Raw genomic sequence first — 17,343 nt, forward strand, 5'->3', positions numbered from 1 at the left:
TGCAGTGGCCGGATCTCAGCTCACTGCAAGCTCCACCTCCTGGGTTTACGCCATTCTCCTGCCTCAGCCTCCCGAGTAGCTGGGACTACAGGCGCCCGCCACCGCGCCCGGCTAGTTTTTTGTATTTTTTAGTAGAGACGGGGTTTCACCGTGTTAGCCAGGATGGTCTCGATCTCCTGACCTCATGATCCGCCCATCTCGGCCTCCCAAAGTGCTGGGTTTACAGCCTTCAGCCACCGCGCCCGGCTTTTTTTTTTTTTTTTTTTTTTTTTTTTTTTTTTGTGAGGTGTAAGTGCCAAAATCTTTGTAAAGGATCTGAAACACGGAGTCTAAACTGTAACTGTTAATTCCATTTCTTCCATTTCTCTTTTCTTATTTACACATCCTTTTTTTATTTCTTATTTTGTGTGTGTGTGTGTGTGAAACACCTCGTTTATTTTAAGATAACTGAAACACTAAATAGATTTCTGAATTGAAATGCTAAGTACTATAAAATTTAAAAAATTCTTTTTGCTGGGCATGGTGGCTCATGCCTGTAATCCCAGCACGTTGGGAGGCCAAGGTGGGCAGATCACCTGAGGTCAGGAGTTTAAGACCAGCCTAGCTAACATGGTGAAACTCAGGGTCTACTAAATAATCCAAAAATTAGCCAGGCGTGGTGGCAGGTGCCTGTAATCCCAGCTACTAGGGAGGCTGAGGCAGGAGAATTGCTCAAAACTGGAAGGTGGAGGTTACAGTGAGCCAAGCTCACACCACTGTACTCCAGCCTGGGTGACAGAGCCAAACTCTGTCTCAAAAAAACAAACATAATTTATCGAGGTATATACAGTATTGCTTATTAATACATTTTATATTGTATCCATTAATTATTCTAATAGTTGTTATTTTTAATATTTTTGTCTTTGAACTTTATACAAGAGTTACAAGTTATTTGTATGTTATTTCTTCAACATTCAGGGTAAAAATGGTTCAGGGTAAAGATAGTGTGAGAAAAATGATGTCTACTAAAAATCTTTTTACCTTGTGTTTCCCACAGCAGGATACCTTGCTTTAGGCTCTGCTCAGTAGACAGTTTCCAACTGTGTGCACAGCCTGAGACTGATGCTGACAGAAACTAATTGGCGCATATTGTTAAGTCTTAAAATGAGATACAGGGTAGATCCCTAATTAAGTTTATTACAATATCATCGTCACTGTCATTTTTATAACAGGAGTGAGAGTAATAGAGTGAGCTCTATTGGTGCTAGAGAATTCAATTGATATCATTCTTGTTCTCTAGACGCTGTTACCCTTTGCTGTGGTGGGGAGTATAGATGAAGTGAAAGTTGCAGAAAGGATGGTCAGAGGCCGTCACTACCCTTGGGGAGTTTTGCAAGGTAAAAATGAAAGAGGGCAGGCTTTGGAATGATTAAGTTAAATATATATGTGTCATTCATAGTCTCAAAGTAACATTTTAACTTGGGCTAATATTGGTAACTCTGGTAATCTGTAAGTTAACAGTTACTAATGAGGAACATAAACTCTGTTTTATTTAAACTAATGCTTACTTTGACCATGATTCATTCTCATAGAAGTTTGCTGAAAGCTCTTTAAGCCAAAATCTGCAGAGTCTGGGAAGAACATCTTTGTTTATCCCAGTGCTCCCAATGCGCCATGTGCATATTATCTGTCTCTGTGTCAATCATGACATTGAGAATGCTGGAAAGCACTTTAAACAAAATGGAAGCAAAAATACTAGTGTGTAGACATGTTACATAAACTCATTACTACCTAATGTAGAAACCATTTTAAACTGGTCACTAGAAAAAAGAGTGATAAACTTTTTAAAACAAGAAAGTACAATTTACCTTTGGCTAAAGATTATACCTTTGACATTTATATAATTATTTAGCGTCATACTAAGTTAGAACAGTGTAGTAAGCAGTAATTTATTGTCTGATTCATATACTTGTGGTACTAATTATTGGACAATGGAAAATTTCTACTTGTACTGGTTTCCAAATGATATGTTTTGTTTTTTTGTTTGTTTTTTGAGACAGAGTTTTGCTCTTGTCACCCAGGCTGGAGTGCAGTGGCACGATTTTGGCCCACTGCAACCTCCACTTCCTGGGTTCAAGTGATTCTCCTGCCTCAGCCTTCCGAGTAGCTGGGATTACATGCGCCTGCCACCACACCTGGCTAATTTTTGTATTTTTAGTAGAGACAGGGTTTCACCGTATTAGGCTGATCTCGAACTCCTGATCTCAGGTGATCCACCTGCCTCAGCCTCCCAAAGTGCTGGGATTAAGGCGTGAGCCACCGTGCCCAGCCCCGAATGATGTTTTTAGTAAATTGACATATTAGAAATTTTAAAATTTGTTAAAGATACTTAAAATTTAATGCTTTAATATTTGTTGTATTATGTTGTATTACATATTAGTTTATGTTATAAAATATGTAACTATACTATATGTGGATGTATTAAATTTGGTCACAGTATTAATCACAATAAACCATATATTGTAGTCAGTTTTCTAGACATGATAAATATAGGAGAGAGCCATACAAATTATTTTTCATTAATTAATCTTCATTGACAAACTGTATGTACTTTTCATGTACAACATATTGTTTTGAAATACATATACATTGTGGAATGGTTACATTGATTTAATTAACATATGTGTTATCTCAATTATTTTTGTGATGAAAACTTAACATCTATCTTAGCAATTTTCAAGAATATAAAATATTTTTATTAACATGGTCACTAGGTTGTACAATGGATCTCTTTAACTTTTTCTTACCTAACTAAAATTTTGTATCCTTTGACTAACATCTCTCCTACCATACCTTCTACCTAACTCACATAACCACCATTCTACTCTCTGTTTGTACAAGTTTAACTTTTAAAAATTTGATCTATTAGTGAGATCATTTACTATTTGTCTTTTTGTGCTTATCATAGTCACGTAGTGTAAAGTCCTCCAGTTCCATCCATGTTGCTGCAAATGGTAGGATTTCCTGACTTTTAAGGCTGAATAGTATTCCATTGCACATGTATGCCACAGTTTTTTCTTCATGCATCTATTCATGGACACTTAGATTGCTTCCATATCTTGGCTCTTGTGAATAACGGTAGTGTAGGTATCTCTCTGACATACTGACTTCATTTTTGGGAGATAATATATCCAGTAGTGAGATGGCTGGATCATATGATCGTTGTTTTATTTTTAATTTTTTGAAGAAACTCCATACTGTTTTTCATAATGGCTATCCTAATTTACATTGCCACGAACAGTGTACAAGGGTTCTCTTTTTTCCACGTCCTCACCAGCACTTGTTTGTCTTATTGATAATAGGCATTTTAGCATGGGTGAAGTAACAGCTTATTGTGTTTTTAATTTTTTTTTTTTTTTTTGAGATGGAGTTTAGCTCTTGTTGCCCAGGCTGGAGTGCAATGGTATGATCTTGGCTCACTGCAACCTCCATCTCCTGGGTTCAAGCAATTCTCCTTCCTCAGTCTCCCAAGTAGCTGGGATTTTTTTTTTTTTTTTTTGTATTTTTAGTAGTGACAGGGTTTTGGCATGTTGATCAGACTAATCTCGAACTCCTGACCTCAGGTAATCCACCTGCCTCAGACTCCCAAAATGCTAGGATTACAGGCATGAGCCACTGTACCAGGCCTGTGTTTTTTAATTTTTAATTTTTATGGATACATAGTAGGTGTATATATTTATAGGGTACATGAGATATTTGATACTGGCATTCAATGTGCAATAATCACATCAGGGTAAGTAGAGTACCCATCAACTCAAGCATTTATCCTTTCTTTGTGTTACAAACAATCCAATTATACTCTTAGTTATTCTAAAATGTACAGTAAATTATTGTTGACTGTAGTCATCCTTTTGTGCTATCAAATATTAGATCTTATTCATTCTATTTATATATTTGTACCATCCCCACTTCTCTCCCTCCCAATCCTTTCCTAGTTAATGGTGATTAACATTCCACTCTTTATCCCCATGGATTCAATTGTTTTAATTTTTAGCTCCACAAATGAGTGAGGACATGTCTTCCTGCGTCTTGCTTATTTCACTTAACATAATGTCCTCGGTTCCATCCATGTTGTTGCAAATGACAGAATCTCATTATTTTTTATGACTGAATAGTACTCCATCATGTATATGTACCACATTTACTTTATTCATTCATCTGGTGATGGATACTTAGGTTGCTTTCAAATCTTGGCTATTGTGAATAGTACTGTAACAAGCATGGGAGTGGAGCTATCTCTTTGATATACTACTTTCCTTTCTTCTGGGTATACACCTACTAGTGGGATTGCTGGATCATATGGTAGTTCTATTTTTGGTTTTTATTTTTTAGGAAACTCCGTACTGTTTTCCATAGAGACTGTACTGATTGACATTCCAACCAACAGTATACAGGGATTCCTTTTTCTCCACATCCTCACCAGCATTTGTTATTGCCTGTCTTTTCGATAAAAGCTTTTTTAACTGGGGTGAGATGATATCTTATTGTAGTTTTTATTTGCCTTTCTGTGGTAATGAGTGATGTTGAAAACCTTTTCATTTGCTTGTTTGGCATTTTAAAAAACCCACGATAAGCAGTTACTTCACACATGTTAAAATGGCTGTTGTCAATAAGACAAAAGAAGACATTTGTATGTCTTCTTTGGAGAAATGTCTATTCAGATCTTTTGCCCATTTTAAATCAGATTATTAGATTTTTTCCTATTGAGTTGTTTGAGCTTCTTAAATATATTCTGGTTATTAATCTCTTGTCAGATAAATTGTTTGCAAATATTTTCTCATTGTGTAGGTTATCTCTTCACTTTGTTGATTGTTTCCTTTGTTTTGCAGGAGGTTTTTAACTTGAGATGATCCCATTTGTCTATGTTTGCTTTGATTGCCTGTGCTCGTAGGGTATTACTCAATAAATGTCCTAAAAAGTTTCCCCATTGTTTTTTGTAGTAGTTTCATAGTTTGGGGTCTTAAATTTAAGTCTTTAATCCTTTTGATTTGATTTTTATATGTGGTGAGAGATAAAAGTCTAGTTTCTTTCTTCTGCATATGGATATCCAGTTTTCCCAACACCATTTATTGAAGAGCTTATTCTTTCCCCAATGTATGTGCTTGGCACCTTTGGTGAAAATGAGTTCTCTGTGGCTGTATGGATTTATTTCTGTGTTCTCTATTCTGTTCAATTGGTCTATGTGTCTGTTTTTATACTGATACCATGCTGTTTCACTTATCATAGCTTTGTAGTATAATTTGAAGTCAGGTAATGCGATTCCCTCCAGTATTGTTATTTTTGCTCAGAATTGCTTTAAGTGTTTTTTTTTTTTTTTTTTTTTTTTTTGGTTCCATATACATCTTAGGATTGTTTTTTCTTTTTCTATGAAGAATGTCATTGGTATTTTGATAGGGATTGCATTTAATCTATAGATTGCTTTGGGTAGTATGGACATTTTAACAATATTATTGATTCTTCCAATCCATGAACATGTTTTGTGTCCTCTTGCATCAATGTTTTATAGTTTTCATTATAGAGATTTTTCATTTTTTTGGTCATGTTTATTTCTAGGTATTTTATTTATAGCTACTGTAAATTGTATCAGTTTTTATTTCTTTTTCAGATTGTTCACTTTTGTGTATAAAAATGCTACTGATTTTTGTAGGTTGATTTTTGTGTGTTGTAACATTAATTTTGTTTATCAGTTCTAATAGTTTTTTTTTTTTGGTGGAGTCTTCAGGTTTTTCTGAATAGGAGATCAAATCATCTGCAAACAAGGATAATTTGACTTCTTCCTTTCCAGTTTGGATACCCTTCATATCTTTCTCTTGTCTTATTGCTCTAGCTAGGACTTCCAGTTTAATAACAGCAATGAAAGTGGACATCCTTGTCATTTTCCAGCCCTCAGAGGAAAAACTTTAAGTTTCTTCCCATTCAGTATGATACTAGCTGTGGGTCTGCGATACATGGCTTTTATTATGTTGAAGTATGTTCCTTCTATCCCCAGTTTTTTGAAATTTTTTTGATGAAGGGATATTGAATTTTATCAAATGCCCTTTCAGCATCGATTAAAATGATCATATGGTTTTTGTCCTTCATTCTGTTGATATGATGTACGATATTGATTGATTTTTGTGTGTTGAAGCATCATTGCATCCCTGGGATAAAGCCACTTGGTCATGATGAATGGTTTTTAATGTGTGTTGAGTTCAGTTTGCTAGTATTTTTTTGAGGGGTTTTTCATCAATGTTTCTCGGAGATATTGGCCTGGAGTTTTCTTGTTTTGATGTATCTTTATATGGTTTTGGTATCGGGGTAATACTGGCCTTGTTGAATGAGTTCGGATGCATTCCCTCCTCCTGTATGTTTTAGAATAGTTTGAGTAGAATTAATATTAGTTATTTAAATGTTTGGTGAAATTCAGCAGTGAAGCCATCATATCCTGGACTTGTCTTTGCTGGGAGACTACTTCTTATATCAGTTTTGATCTCATTACTTGTTATTGGTCCATTCAGGTTTAGAATTTCTTCATAGTTCAATCTTGATAGGTTGTATGTGTCTAGGAATTCATCCATTTCTTCTACGTTTTTTTAATTTATTGGCATATAGTAGCTCATAGTAGCCTCTAATGAGCCTTTGGATTTCTGCAGCATCAGTTGTAATGCCTCATTTTTCTTTTTTTTTTTTTTAATTTTTTTATTTTTAGAGACGGGGGTATCACAATGTTTCCCAGGTTGGTCTCAAACTCCTGGCTCAAGCAATCCTCCTGTCTCAGCCTCCCAAAGTTCTGAGATTACAGGCGTGAGCCACTGCACCTGGCCATAATGTCTCCTTCTTCATCTCTGAGTTTATTTATTTGGATCGTCTTTTTTTTTTTCCCCTAGTCTGGCTAAAGTTTTGTAGATTTTGTTTATGTTTTCAAAAAATAAACTTTTCATTTCATTGATCTTTGGTATTTTTTCATTTTAATTTCATTTATTTCTGCTCTGATTTTTATTCTTTCTTTTCTTATACTAATTTTGGGATTGGTTTGCTCTTGCTTTTCTAGTTCTTTAAGATGCATTGTTAGGTTGTTTATTTGATTTTTTCTACTTTTTTTGATGTAGGAACTTGTTACTATAAACTTTGTTCTTACTACGGCTTTTGCTGTATTCCATAGGTTTTGGTATGTTATATTTCCATTTTCATTTGTTTCAATAAATTTTAAAATTACCTTCTTTATTTCCTCATTGACCCACTGGTCATCCAGGAACACATTACTTAATTTCCATGTGTTTGTGTAGTTTCCAAAGTTCCTCTTGTTATTGATCTATACTTTTATTCCTTTGTAGTCAGGGATGATACTTGGTTTCATATTTTGAATTGTTTAAGACTTGTTTTGTGGCCTAACATATTCTGTATCCTTGAGTATATGCTACATGCTGAGGAGATGAATGTGCATTCTGTAGCCATTGTATGAAATGTCCTGTAACTGTCTTTTAGGTCCATTTGGTCCATACTGCAGATTAAGTCTGATTTTTTTGCTGATTTTTTGTCTGGATGATCTGTCCAATGCCAAAAGTGGAGTGTTGAAGTCTCCAGCTATTATTATATTATAATCTTTCTCTTTCTTTAGCTCTAATAATATTTCCTTCATATATCTAAGTGCTCCAATGTTGGGTACATACATATTTATAGTGGTTATGGTCTCTTGCTGAATTGATCCTTTTATCAATAAGTAATGAATCTTCCTTGTCTGTTTTTACAGTTTTTTTCTTGAAATGTATTTTATCTGATATAAGTATACATTTTCATGTTCTTTTTTGGTTTCCATTGGCATGGAATTATCTTCCTGTCCCTTTATTTTTAGTCTATGTGTGTCTTTTTAGGTGAAGTGTGTTCTAGTAGGTAACAAATCATTGGTTTTTTGGTTTTTTTTTTTTAAATCCAATCAGCCACTCTGTCTTTTCTTTTCTTTTTGTTTGTTTGTTTGTTTTTTTTTTTTTTTTTGAGACAGAGTCTTGCTCTGTCACCCAGGCTGGAGTGCAATGGCACAATCTCGGATCACTGCAACCTCCAACCTCCACTTCCTGGGTTCAAGCGATTCTCCTGCCTCAGCCTGCCGAGTAGCTGGGATTACAGGTGCCCACCACCACACCTGGCTAATCACTCTATATCTCTTGATTGGAGAGTTTAATCCATTTACATTCAATGTTATTATTGATAAGTAAGGACTTACTGTTGTCATTTTGTTATTTGTTTTCTGGTGGGTTTGTGGTCTTCTCTTCCTTTTTACCTACTTTCTTGTCTTCTTTTTAGTCAAGGTGATTTTCTCTGATGGTATGCTTTAATTTCTTGCTTTTTATTTTTTGTGTATCTGTTGTATGTTTTTTGATTTGAGGTTACAATGGAGCTTGTATATAACATCTTATAACTCATCATTTTAAACGGATTACAACTTATCCCTGATTGCACAAATGAACAAAGAAACTAACAAACAAGCAAAAACTAATAAAAAACTTTACACTTTAATTTCATCCTTCCACTTTATTAACATTTTAAAAATTTCTATTTATATCTTATACTATCTATGTCTTGAGAAGTTGTTGTACTTATTATTTTTGATACGTTTACTTTTTAGTATTTCTATTCCAGATATGAGTGCTTTACCCATCACAATAAGCTTGTTTTAACATTCCATGTGTATCTGTTTACTTACTATTAGGTTGGTACAAAAGTAGTTGCAGTTTTTGCTATTAAAAGTTATGGCATTAAAAGTAATGGCAAAAAACACAGTTCCTCTTTTTTTCTTTGAGACGGAGTCTAGCTCTGTCAGCCAGGCTGGAGTGCAATGGCGTGATCTCAGCTCACTGCAACCTCTGCCTCCCGGGTTCAAGCAATTCTCCTGCCTCAGCCTTCTAAGTAGCTGGGATTACTTAGGTACTTAGGTGGGTGCCCACCACCATGCCCAGCTAATTTTTGTATTTTTAGTAGAGATGGGGTTTCACTATGTTGACCAGGCTGGTCTCGAACTCCTGACCTCGTGAGCCTCAGCCTCTCAAAGTGCTGGGATTACAAGCATGAGCCACCATGCCTGGCCTGCAGTTCCTCTTGAGTTAACCTAATATTACCAGTGAGTCTTATACCTTCAAATGGTTTCATATATATATATAATATATATTATATATATATGAATTCTCTTTAGTGTTTATTTTAGGACAGGTTTGGTGTTAATGAAATCCTTCAACTTTTATTTGTCTAGGAAAGTCTTCATTTCTCCTTCATGTTTGTAGGATATTTTTGCTGGTTATATCATTCTTGGCTAAAAGGTTTTCTTCTTCAGCATTTTACATATGTCATGCCACTCTCACCTGGCCTGTAAGGTTTTCACTGAAAAGTGTGCTGGCAGACACGTTGAAGCTCCATCGTATGTTGTTTGTTTGTTTTCTCTTGCTGCTTTTAGGATCCTTTCTTTATCCTTGACCTTTGGGAGTTTGATTATCACATGGATTGAGGTAGTCTTCTATGGGTTAAATCTGCTTGGTGTTCTATAACCTTCTTGTACTTGAACATTGATATTTTTCTCTAGGTTTGAGACATTCCCTGATATTATCCCTTTGAGTAGTCTTTCTCTTCCTATCCCTCTCTCTCTCTGCCTCCTTTTTAAGGCCAATAACTCTTAGATTTGCCGTTTTGAGGCTATTTTTAGATCTCTTAGGTGCACTTTATTTTTAGTTTCATTTTCCTTTTCTTTTTTTTTCTTTTTCTTTTTGAGATGGAGTCTCGCTGTGTCTCCCAGGCTGGAGTGCAGTGGCGCAATCTCGGCTCACTGCAAACTCCGCCTCCCAGGGTCACGCCATTCTCCTGCCTCAGCCTCCCGAGTAGCTGGGACTACAGGCGCCCGCCACCGTGCCCGGCTAATTTTTTGTATTTTTTTACTAGAGATGGGGTTTCACCGTGCTAGCCAGGATGTTCTCGATCTGCTGACCTCATGATCCGCCCGTCTTGGCCTCCCAAAGTGCTGGGATTACAGGCGTGAGCCACCACACGCAGCCTCATTTTTCTTTTGTCTGCTCTAACTGTATTTTCAAATAGCTTTCTTCAAGTTCACTAATTTTTTCTTCTGCTTGACCAGTTCTGCTGTTAAGAGACTCTGATGCATTCTTCAGTATGTCAATTAAATTTTTCAGTTTCAGTATTTCTGCTTGATTTTTAAAAATTATTTTAATCTCTTTGGTAAATTTGTCTAATGTAATTCTGGATTTCTTGTCTCTGTTATCTTGAATTTCATTGAGCTCTTCTAAAACAGCTATTTTGAGTTCTCTGAAAGGTTACATATCTCTGTCCTGAGATGTGTGATTGGGATTGGTCATTAGTGCCTTATATGGTTCATTTGGTGAGGTCATGTTTTCTGGGATGGTCTTGATGCTTGTCATTGTTCATCTATGTCTGGGCATTGAAGAGTTAGATATTTATTATAGTCTTTGCCATCTGGGCTCAGTTGTGCCTGTTCTTCTTGATAGGTTTTCTAAGTATTCAAAGGGAATTTACTAGGGAGAACCCTAAGCCCAGTGATACTGTGACTCTAGCAGACTCATACTGCCTCAGTGGTCTTGGATAATATCTGCCACAACACTCCAGCCTGGGTGACACAGCAAGACTCCGTCCCAAAAAAAAAGAAAGAAAGAAAAAGAAAACCACAATTTGGGTGAGTAGATATTTGGTCCCCTGAACTGTCTGGGTATGGACAGCCCTCCCATTGGACTGGGACAAGAGGCTGATCTTGAACAGCATACGCCCACCCCAGCCAGCCACCTGCCTGGGTCTCCTTCCCGATCCAGCCCATGGCAGGCAAGGGGCACTCACTTGAAGTAGTAGCCGGCAGATTCCAGGTAGGATGCAGGCTCGTTGGCCATAGACCACTTCACCACAGCATGGTGGTTCTTGTCCCTGCACACCAGTTCCTACATCAGGCACGTGTGTTGATGCATAGACACGATTGAAGAGTTGCCTGCGGGCCAGGAGGAAAGGGACAGAGGGTCATGGTGCGGCCCGTGGGCTGGGCAGGTGGAGCGGGGGCGTGGTGGGGACTCATGGCAGCACCAGGCCCATGGTGGGACACTACTCATTGGTGACCACAATCCCACAGCGGTCACATATCTGCAGCACTTCCTCCACGTAGGGGTAGTGGCTGGTGTGGAAGACGTTGGCACCAAGCCAGAGAAGCAGGCTGAAGTCTTTCACCAGCAGTGGCCAGTCGAAGCCCTTCCCTTGGATCTAGGAGACAGCAGAGCCAAATGACCCTTTCCCTGTCGAAGCTGCACTTCCTCCAAGAGCCAGGACCCTGGAGAGCCACCCCATGAGCCCCCTCTCCAGCCCAAGCACCGGCACCACCATGGGGCAGTTTGGAGCCATTTGCCTCATTGCCCTGAGCTGCCCTCAACTGCAGGACACAGGGAAGGCGAAAGTGGAAGGTGACCAGAAGCCCCCACGAAGACCCAGGGGCACAAATGCACATCTGCATCCTCGTGCTTGTTGATGCTGTGGAAATAGAAAGGTTTCCCATTGATGAGGAACTGACTCTCAATAACAGCCACAGTGCAGATCCCCACAGGGAGTGTGTAGAAGTCAGACACAGGCCCCAGTGACGTCTGTGCAGTCAGCCGCACCTACGACAGCCAAAGCGCCAGGTGTGAGCACCCAACAGCCTGAGCCCCATCCGGCCCGCCCTCTGGCAGGAAGGCCCCTGGTGTACCCCAGCAGCTGCCTCAGGGCTGCAAGCAGACAGATGCAGCAAACAGAGGCTCTGCCTTTCCCTGGCTGACCCTGGGACCTGTCCTTCAAATCCAGGCCTTCCCCTTGACCAGATGAGGTGGCTCATGCCTAGAGTTCCCATGCTTTGGGAGGCTGAGGGAGGAGGATCACTTCAGTCCAGGAGTTCAAGACCAGCTTGGCAACAGAGTAAGACCCCCATCTCTATTTAAAAAAAAAAAAAAATTCTTTTTTTTTCTTTTTAAGACAGTCTCACTCTGTCGCCAAGGCTGGAGTGCAGTGGCATGATCTCAACTCACTGCAGCCTCTGTCTCCCACGTTCAAGCAATTCTCCTGCCTCAGCCTCCGTAGTAACTGGGATTACAGGTGTGCACCACTATGCCCAGCAAATTTTCATATTTTTAGTAGAGACGGGGTTTCACCATGTTGGCCAGCCTGCTTTCAAACTCCTGGCCTCAAGTGATCCACCCGCCTCGGCCTCCCAAAGTGCTGAGATTACAGGTATGAGCCACCATGCCTGGCCTACAAAAAATTTTTTTATATTAGCCAGGCATAGTGGCATGTGCCTGTAGTCCCAGCTACTCAGGAGACCAAGGTAGGGGAATTGCTGCAGTCTGGGAGCTCAAGGCTGCAGTGAGCTGTAATCAGGCCATTGCACTCCAGCCTGGGTGACAGAGTGAGACCATCTCAAAACAAACAAACAAACAAACAAAAACCTGGGCTTCCCACCAAGGGTGGGAAACATCAGAAAGCTCAGAGAAAAGCACCTGCCTGTTCACCTGTCCTGGGCTCCTGCTGAAGCCAGGGCCACCAAATGGGAGCAAAAGACCTCCCTTAAGCGAGTCCCAGCCATCATTACCTCCAACGAGTATAGTAGGTGGAGCATTCGTGCATCAAGTACGGCCACAAGAGGCTGGCAACTGGCACCTTCAGCTGGCCCTGGGTCCTCACTTCATTGACCACGACTTTGTTTTCTGCATCCAAAAGACGTACTTCCAACTCGAACTGTTTACTGCACTTGACGGAGATCTGGTCATTCACCGGCCCTACAGGAGGCAAGAGAGACCAGAGCTGAGGGAGGGATATGACCTGGGCCACACAAACAGGAGTACCCCACAGCCACCACTCCCAGGCAGCCATTTGTTTCTGTTGCTTTTTTTTTAATATAAATTTTTTTTTTTTTGAGACAAAGTCTCTCTCTGTCCCCCATGTTGGGAGTGCAGTAGTGTAATCTCGGCTCACTGCAACCTCCATCTCCGGGATTCAGGTGATTCTCCTGCCTCAGCCTTCCAAGTACCTGGGATTATAGGTGCGCACCACCATGCCTGGCTAATTTTGTATTTTTAGTAGAGATGGAGTTTTGCCATGTTGGCCAGGCTGGTCTCCAACACGTGACCTCAGGTGATCCTCCCGCCTCAGCCTCCCAAATTGCTAGGATTACAGGTGTGAACCACCATGTCTGGTGCCTTTTCTTTTAATTGAAAAAAAAATTTTTTTTTGGCCAGGCGCAGTGGTAACACCTGTAATCCCAACACCTGGGGAGGCTGGGGTGGAAGGATCGCTTGAGCCCAAGAGTTCAAGACCAGCCTGGGTAACATAAGAAAACCACTTCTTCCCTAAAAATACAAAAAATTAGCCAGGTGTGGTGGTGCATGCCTGCAGTCCTAGCAGCCCCAGAAGCCGCAGCTACTTGGGAGGCTGAAGTAGGAAGAATGCTTGAGACAGGAGTTCAGGGCTGCAGTGAGCTATGATCTTCAGGCAGGGTAGGTAGTGAAGGAAGGGACTATGTGCCAGCCACGGCGCTGAGACATGTGACGTGTAAACAAGCAAGTACAGCTACTGCACATGTGCACCAAGAGGATGACCCAGAACGTGCTTAGAGTAACACCTCTTCCCAGCTCCTTAAGAATTCATCAAGTAAGACCCTCAGAAAGGGAGTTTCGCCAGTAGTAATCAGCGCCGTCTCATCCTTACGAGCAGCCTGCCCTGAATTCTTTCTCTCAGGGTGAACCGTGTATTTTACACTTCACTATTTTTTTTTTGAGAAGGGGTCTCGCTCTGTCACCCAGGCTGGAGTGCAGTGTTGCAATCTCAGCTCACTGCCACCTCCACATCCCGAGTTCAAGCAATTCTCCCATCTCAACCTCCCGAGTAGCTGGTATTACAGGAACACACCACCATGCCCGGCTAATGTTGGCCAGGCTGGTTTGAAATCCTGAGCTCAAGTGATCCACCCGCCTCAGCCTCTGAACGTGCTGGGGTTACAGGCATGAGCCACTGCGCCCAGGCTATTCTATATTTAACTGTTGAAACACTTTTTCCATTGCAATAAATTGCTCTATGCTGCATCACCTTTGCTGTGACTTTTGTTTAAATTCTTATTTACTTATTTATTTTACTTATTTTTCTTGAGACAGGGTCTCACTATGTTACCCAGGTGTATCTTGAACTTTCAGCTCAAGCGATTCGCCCACCTTGGCCTCCCAAAGTGCTTGTGGTGACAGGCATTAGCCACCACACCCAGCCTAAATTATTATTTTTTTTTTCACTATACTTTAAGTTCTAGGGTACATGTGCACAACGTGCAGGTTACATATGTATACATGTGCCATGTTGGTGTGCTGCACCCATTAACTTGTCATTTACATTAGGCATATCTCCTAATGCTATCCCTCCCCCATCCCCACAATAGGCCCCGGTGTGTGATGTTCCCCTTCCTGTGTCCAAGTGATCTCGTCATTCAATTCCCACCTATGAGTGAGATGATGAGGTGTTTGGTTTTCTGTTCTTGTGATAGTTTGCTGAGAATGATGGTTTCCAGCTGCATCTATGTCCCTACAAAGGACATGAACTCATCCTTTTTTATGGCTGCATAGTATTCCGTGGTGTATATGTGCCACATTTTCTTAATCCAGTCTGTCACTGATGGACATTTGGGTTGATTCCAAGTCTTTGATATTGTGCATAGTGCTGCAATAAACATACATGTGCATGTGTCGTTATAGCAGCATGATTTATAATCCTTTGGGTATATACCCAGTAATGGGATGGCTGGGTCAAATGGTATTTCTAGTTCTAGATCCTTGAGGAAGCGCCACACTATTTTCCACAATGGTTGAACTAGTTTACAGTTCCACCAATAGTGTAAAAGTGTTCCTGTTTCTCCACATCTTCTCCAGCACCTGTTGTTTCCTGATTTTTTAATGATTGCCATTCTAACTGGTGTGAGATATTTTCTTATTGTGGTTTTGATTTGCATTTCTCTGATGGCCAGTGATGATGAGCATTTTTTCATGTGTCTGTTGGCTGTATTAATGTCTTCTTTTGAGAAGTGTCTGTTCATATCCTTTGCCCACTTTTTGATGGGGTTGTTCGCTTTTTTCTTGTAAATTTGTTTGAGTTCTTTGTAGGTTCTGGATATTGGCCCTTTATCAGATGAGTAGATTGCAAAAATTTTTTCCCATTCTGTTGCCTGTTTCCTCTGATGGTAGTTTCTTTTGCTGTGTAGAAGCTCTTTAGTTTAATTAGATCCCATTTGTCAATTTTGGCTTCTGTTGCCATTGCTTTTGGTGTTTTAGACATGAAGTCCTTGCCCATGCCTATGTCCTGAATGGTATCACCTAGGTTTTCTTCTAGGGTTTTTATGGTTTTAGGTCTAACATTTAAGTCTCTAATCCATCTTGAATTAATTTTCGTATAAGGAGTGAGGAAAGCATCCAGTTTCAGCTTTCTACTTATGGCTAGCCAATTTTCCCAGCATCATTTATTAAATAGTGAATCCTTTCCCCATTTCTTGTTTTTGTCAGGTTTGTCAAAGATCAGATGGCTGTAGATGTGTGGTATTATTTCTGAGGGCTCTGTTCTGTTCCATGGGCCTATCTCTGTTTTGGTACCAGTACCATGCTGTTTTGGTTACTGTAGCCTTGTAGTATAGTTTGAAGTCAGGTAGCGTGATGCCTCCAGCTTTGTTCTTTTGGTTTAGGATTGTCTTGGCAATGCAGGCTCTTTTTTGGTTCCATATGAACTTTAAAGCAGTTTTTTCCAATTCTGTGAAGAAAGTCATTGGTAGCTTAATGGGGATGGCATTGAATCTATAAATTACCTTGGGCAGTATGGCCATTTTCACGATATTGATTCTTCCTATCCATGAGCATGGTATGTTCTTCCATTTGCTTGTGTCCTCTTTTATTTCACTGAGCAGTGGTTTGTAGTTCTCCTTTACATCCCTTGTAAATTGGATTCCTAGGTATTTTATTCTCTTTGAAGCAATTGTGAATGGGAGTGCATTCATGATTTGGCTCTCTGTTTATCTGTTACTGGTGTATAAGAATGCTTGTGATTTTTGCACATTGATTTTGTATCCTGAGACTTTGTTGAAGTTGCTTATCAGCTTAAGGAGATTTTGGGCTGAGACGATGGGGTTTTCTAAATATACAATCATGTCATCTGCAAACAGGGACAATTTGACTTCTTTTCCTAATTGAATACCCTTTATTTCTTTCTCTTGCCTGATTGCCCCAGCCAGAACTTCCAACACTCTGTTGAATAGGAGTGGTGAGAGAGGGCATCCCTGTCTTGTGCCAGTTTTCAAAGGGAATGCTTCTAGTTTTTGCCCATTCAGTATAATATTGGCTGTGGGTTTGTCATAAATAGCTCTTATTATTTTGAGATACGTTCCATCAATACCGAATTTATTGAGAGTTTTTAGCATGAAGGGCTGTTGAATTTTGTCAGAGGCCTTTTCTGCATCTACTGAGATAATCATGTAGTTTTTGTCTTTGGTTCTGTTTATATGCTGGATTACATTTATTGATTTGCATATGTTGAACCAGCCTTGCATCCCAGGGATGAAGCCCACTTGATCGTGGTGGATAAGCTTTTTGATGTGCTGCTGGCTTAAATTCTTTTAAACTTAGAACTGCAGCCCCACAACAGCTGTCAATAATCTCACCACCACACCAAGCCTAAATTCTTTTTTTTTTTTTTTTTTTGAGACGGAGTCTCGCTCTGTCACCCAGGGTGGAGTGCAGTGGCTCAATCTCAGCTCACTGCAAGCTCCGCCTCCCAAGTTCACGCCATTCTCCTGCCTCAGCCTCCCGAGTAGCTGGGACTACAGGCGCCCACCACCACACCCGGCTAATTTTTTTTGTATTTTTTAGTAGAGACGGGGTTTCACTGTGTTAGCCAGGATGGTCTCGATCTCCTGACCTCGTGATCCACCCATCTCGGCCTCCCAAAGTGCTGGGATTACAGGCGTGAGCTACCACGCCCAGCCCTAAATTCTTTTAAACTTAGAACTGTGGCTCCACAACAGTTGTCAATAATCTCGCCACTGCACTCCAGCCTGGGCCATAGTGCAAGGCCTCATCTCAAAAAAAGAAAAAGATACATTTTTAAAAAGTAAAAAAAAAACTTAAAAAAATTTTTTTTCTAAAAGACAGGGTATCTCAGCTGGGAGTGGTGACTCACGCCTGTAATCTTACACTTTGGGAGGCCAAGGCAGGTGGATCACTTGAGGTCTTGAGTTCAAGACCAGCCAGGCTAGCATGGTGAAACCCCGTCTCTACTAAA

At 40.1% G+C, this 17,343-nt stretch overlaps 1 protein-coding gene across 24 annotated transcripts in view; it reads left to right on the forward strand.

Moving 5' to 3' along the window:
* NUPR2 (nuclear protein 2, transcriptional regulator) overlaps positions 1 to 17,343 on the forward strand; it is a 129,603-nt gene that overhangs the window by 25,536 nt on the left and 86,724 nt on the right. For 16 of the 24 annotated variants that reach the window (XR_012090197.1, XR_012090199.1, XR_012090198.1 and 13 more), the window contains one exon: positions 1,280 to 1,376. The exons of 7 other annotated variants lie outside the window; for them this stretch is intronic. Coding sequence is in view for 1 of the 17 variants with exons in the window: in XM_073008790.1 (XP_072864891.1) it covers positions 1,280 to 1,376 (97 nt within the window). In the remaining 16 variants the exon portion in view is untranslated. Of the gene's footprint in view, positions 1 to 1,279; positions 2,508 to 17,343 lie in introns of those variants that run through there. One more of the 24 variants, XR_012090205.1, reaches the window with a different exon arrangement.

Source organism: Chlorocebus sabaeus, chromosome 21 (assembly GCF_047675955.1).
Source record: "Chlorocebus sabaeus isolate Y175 chromosome 21, mChlSab1.0.hap1, whole genome shotgun sequence".
Classification (NCBI taxonomy): Eukaryota; Metazoa; Chordata; class Mammalia; order Primates; family Cercopithecidae; genus Chlorocebus; species Chlorocebus sabaeus.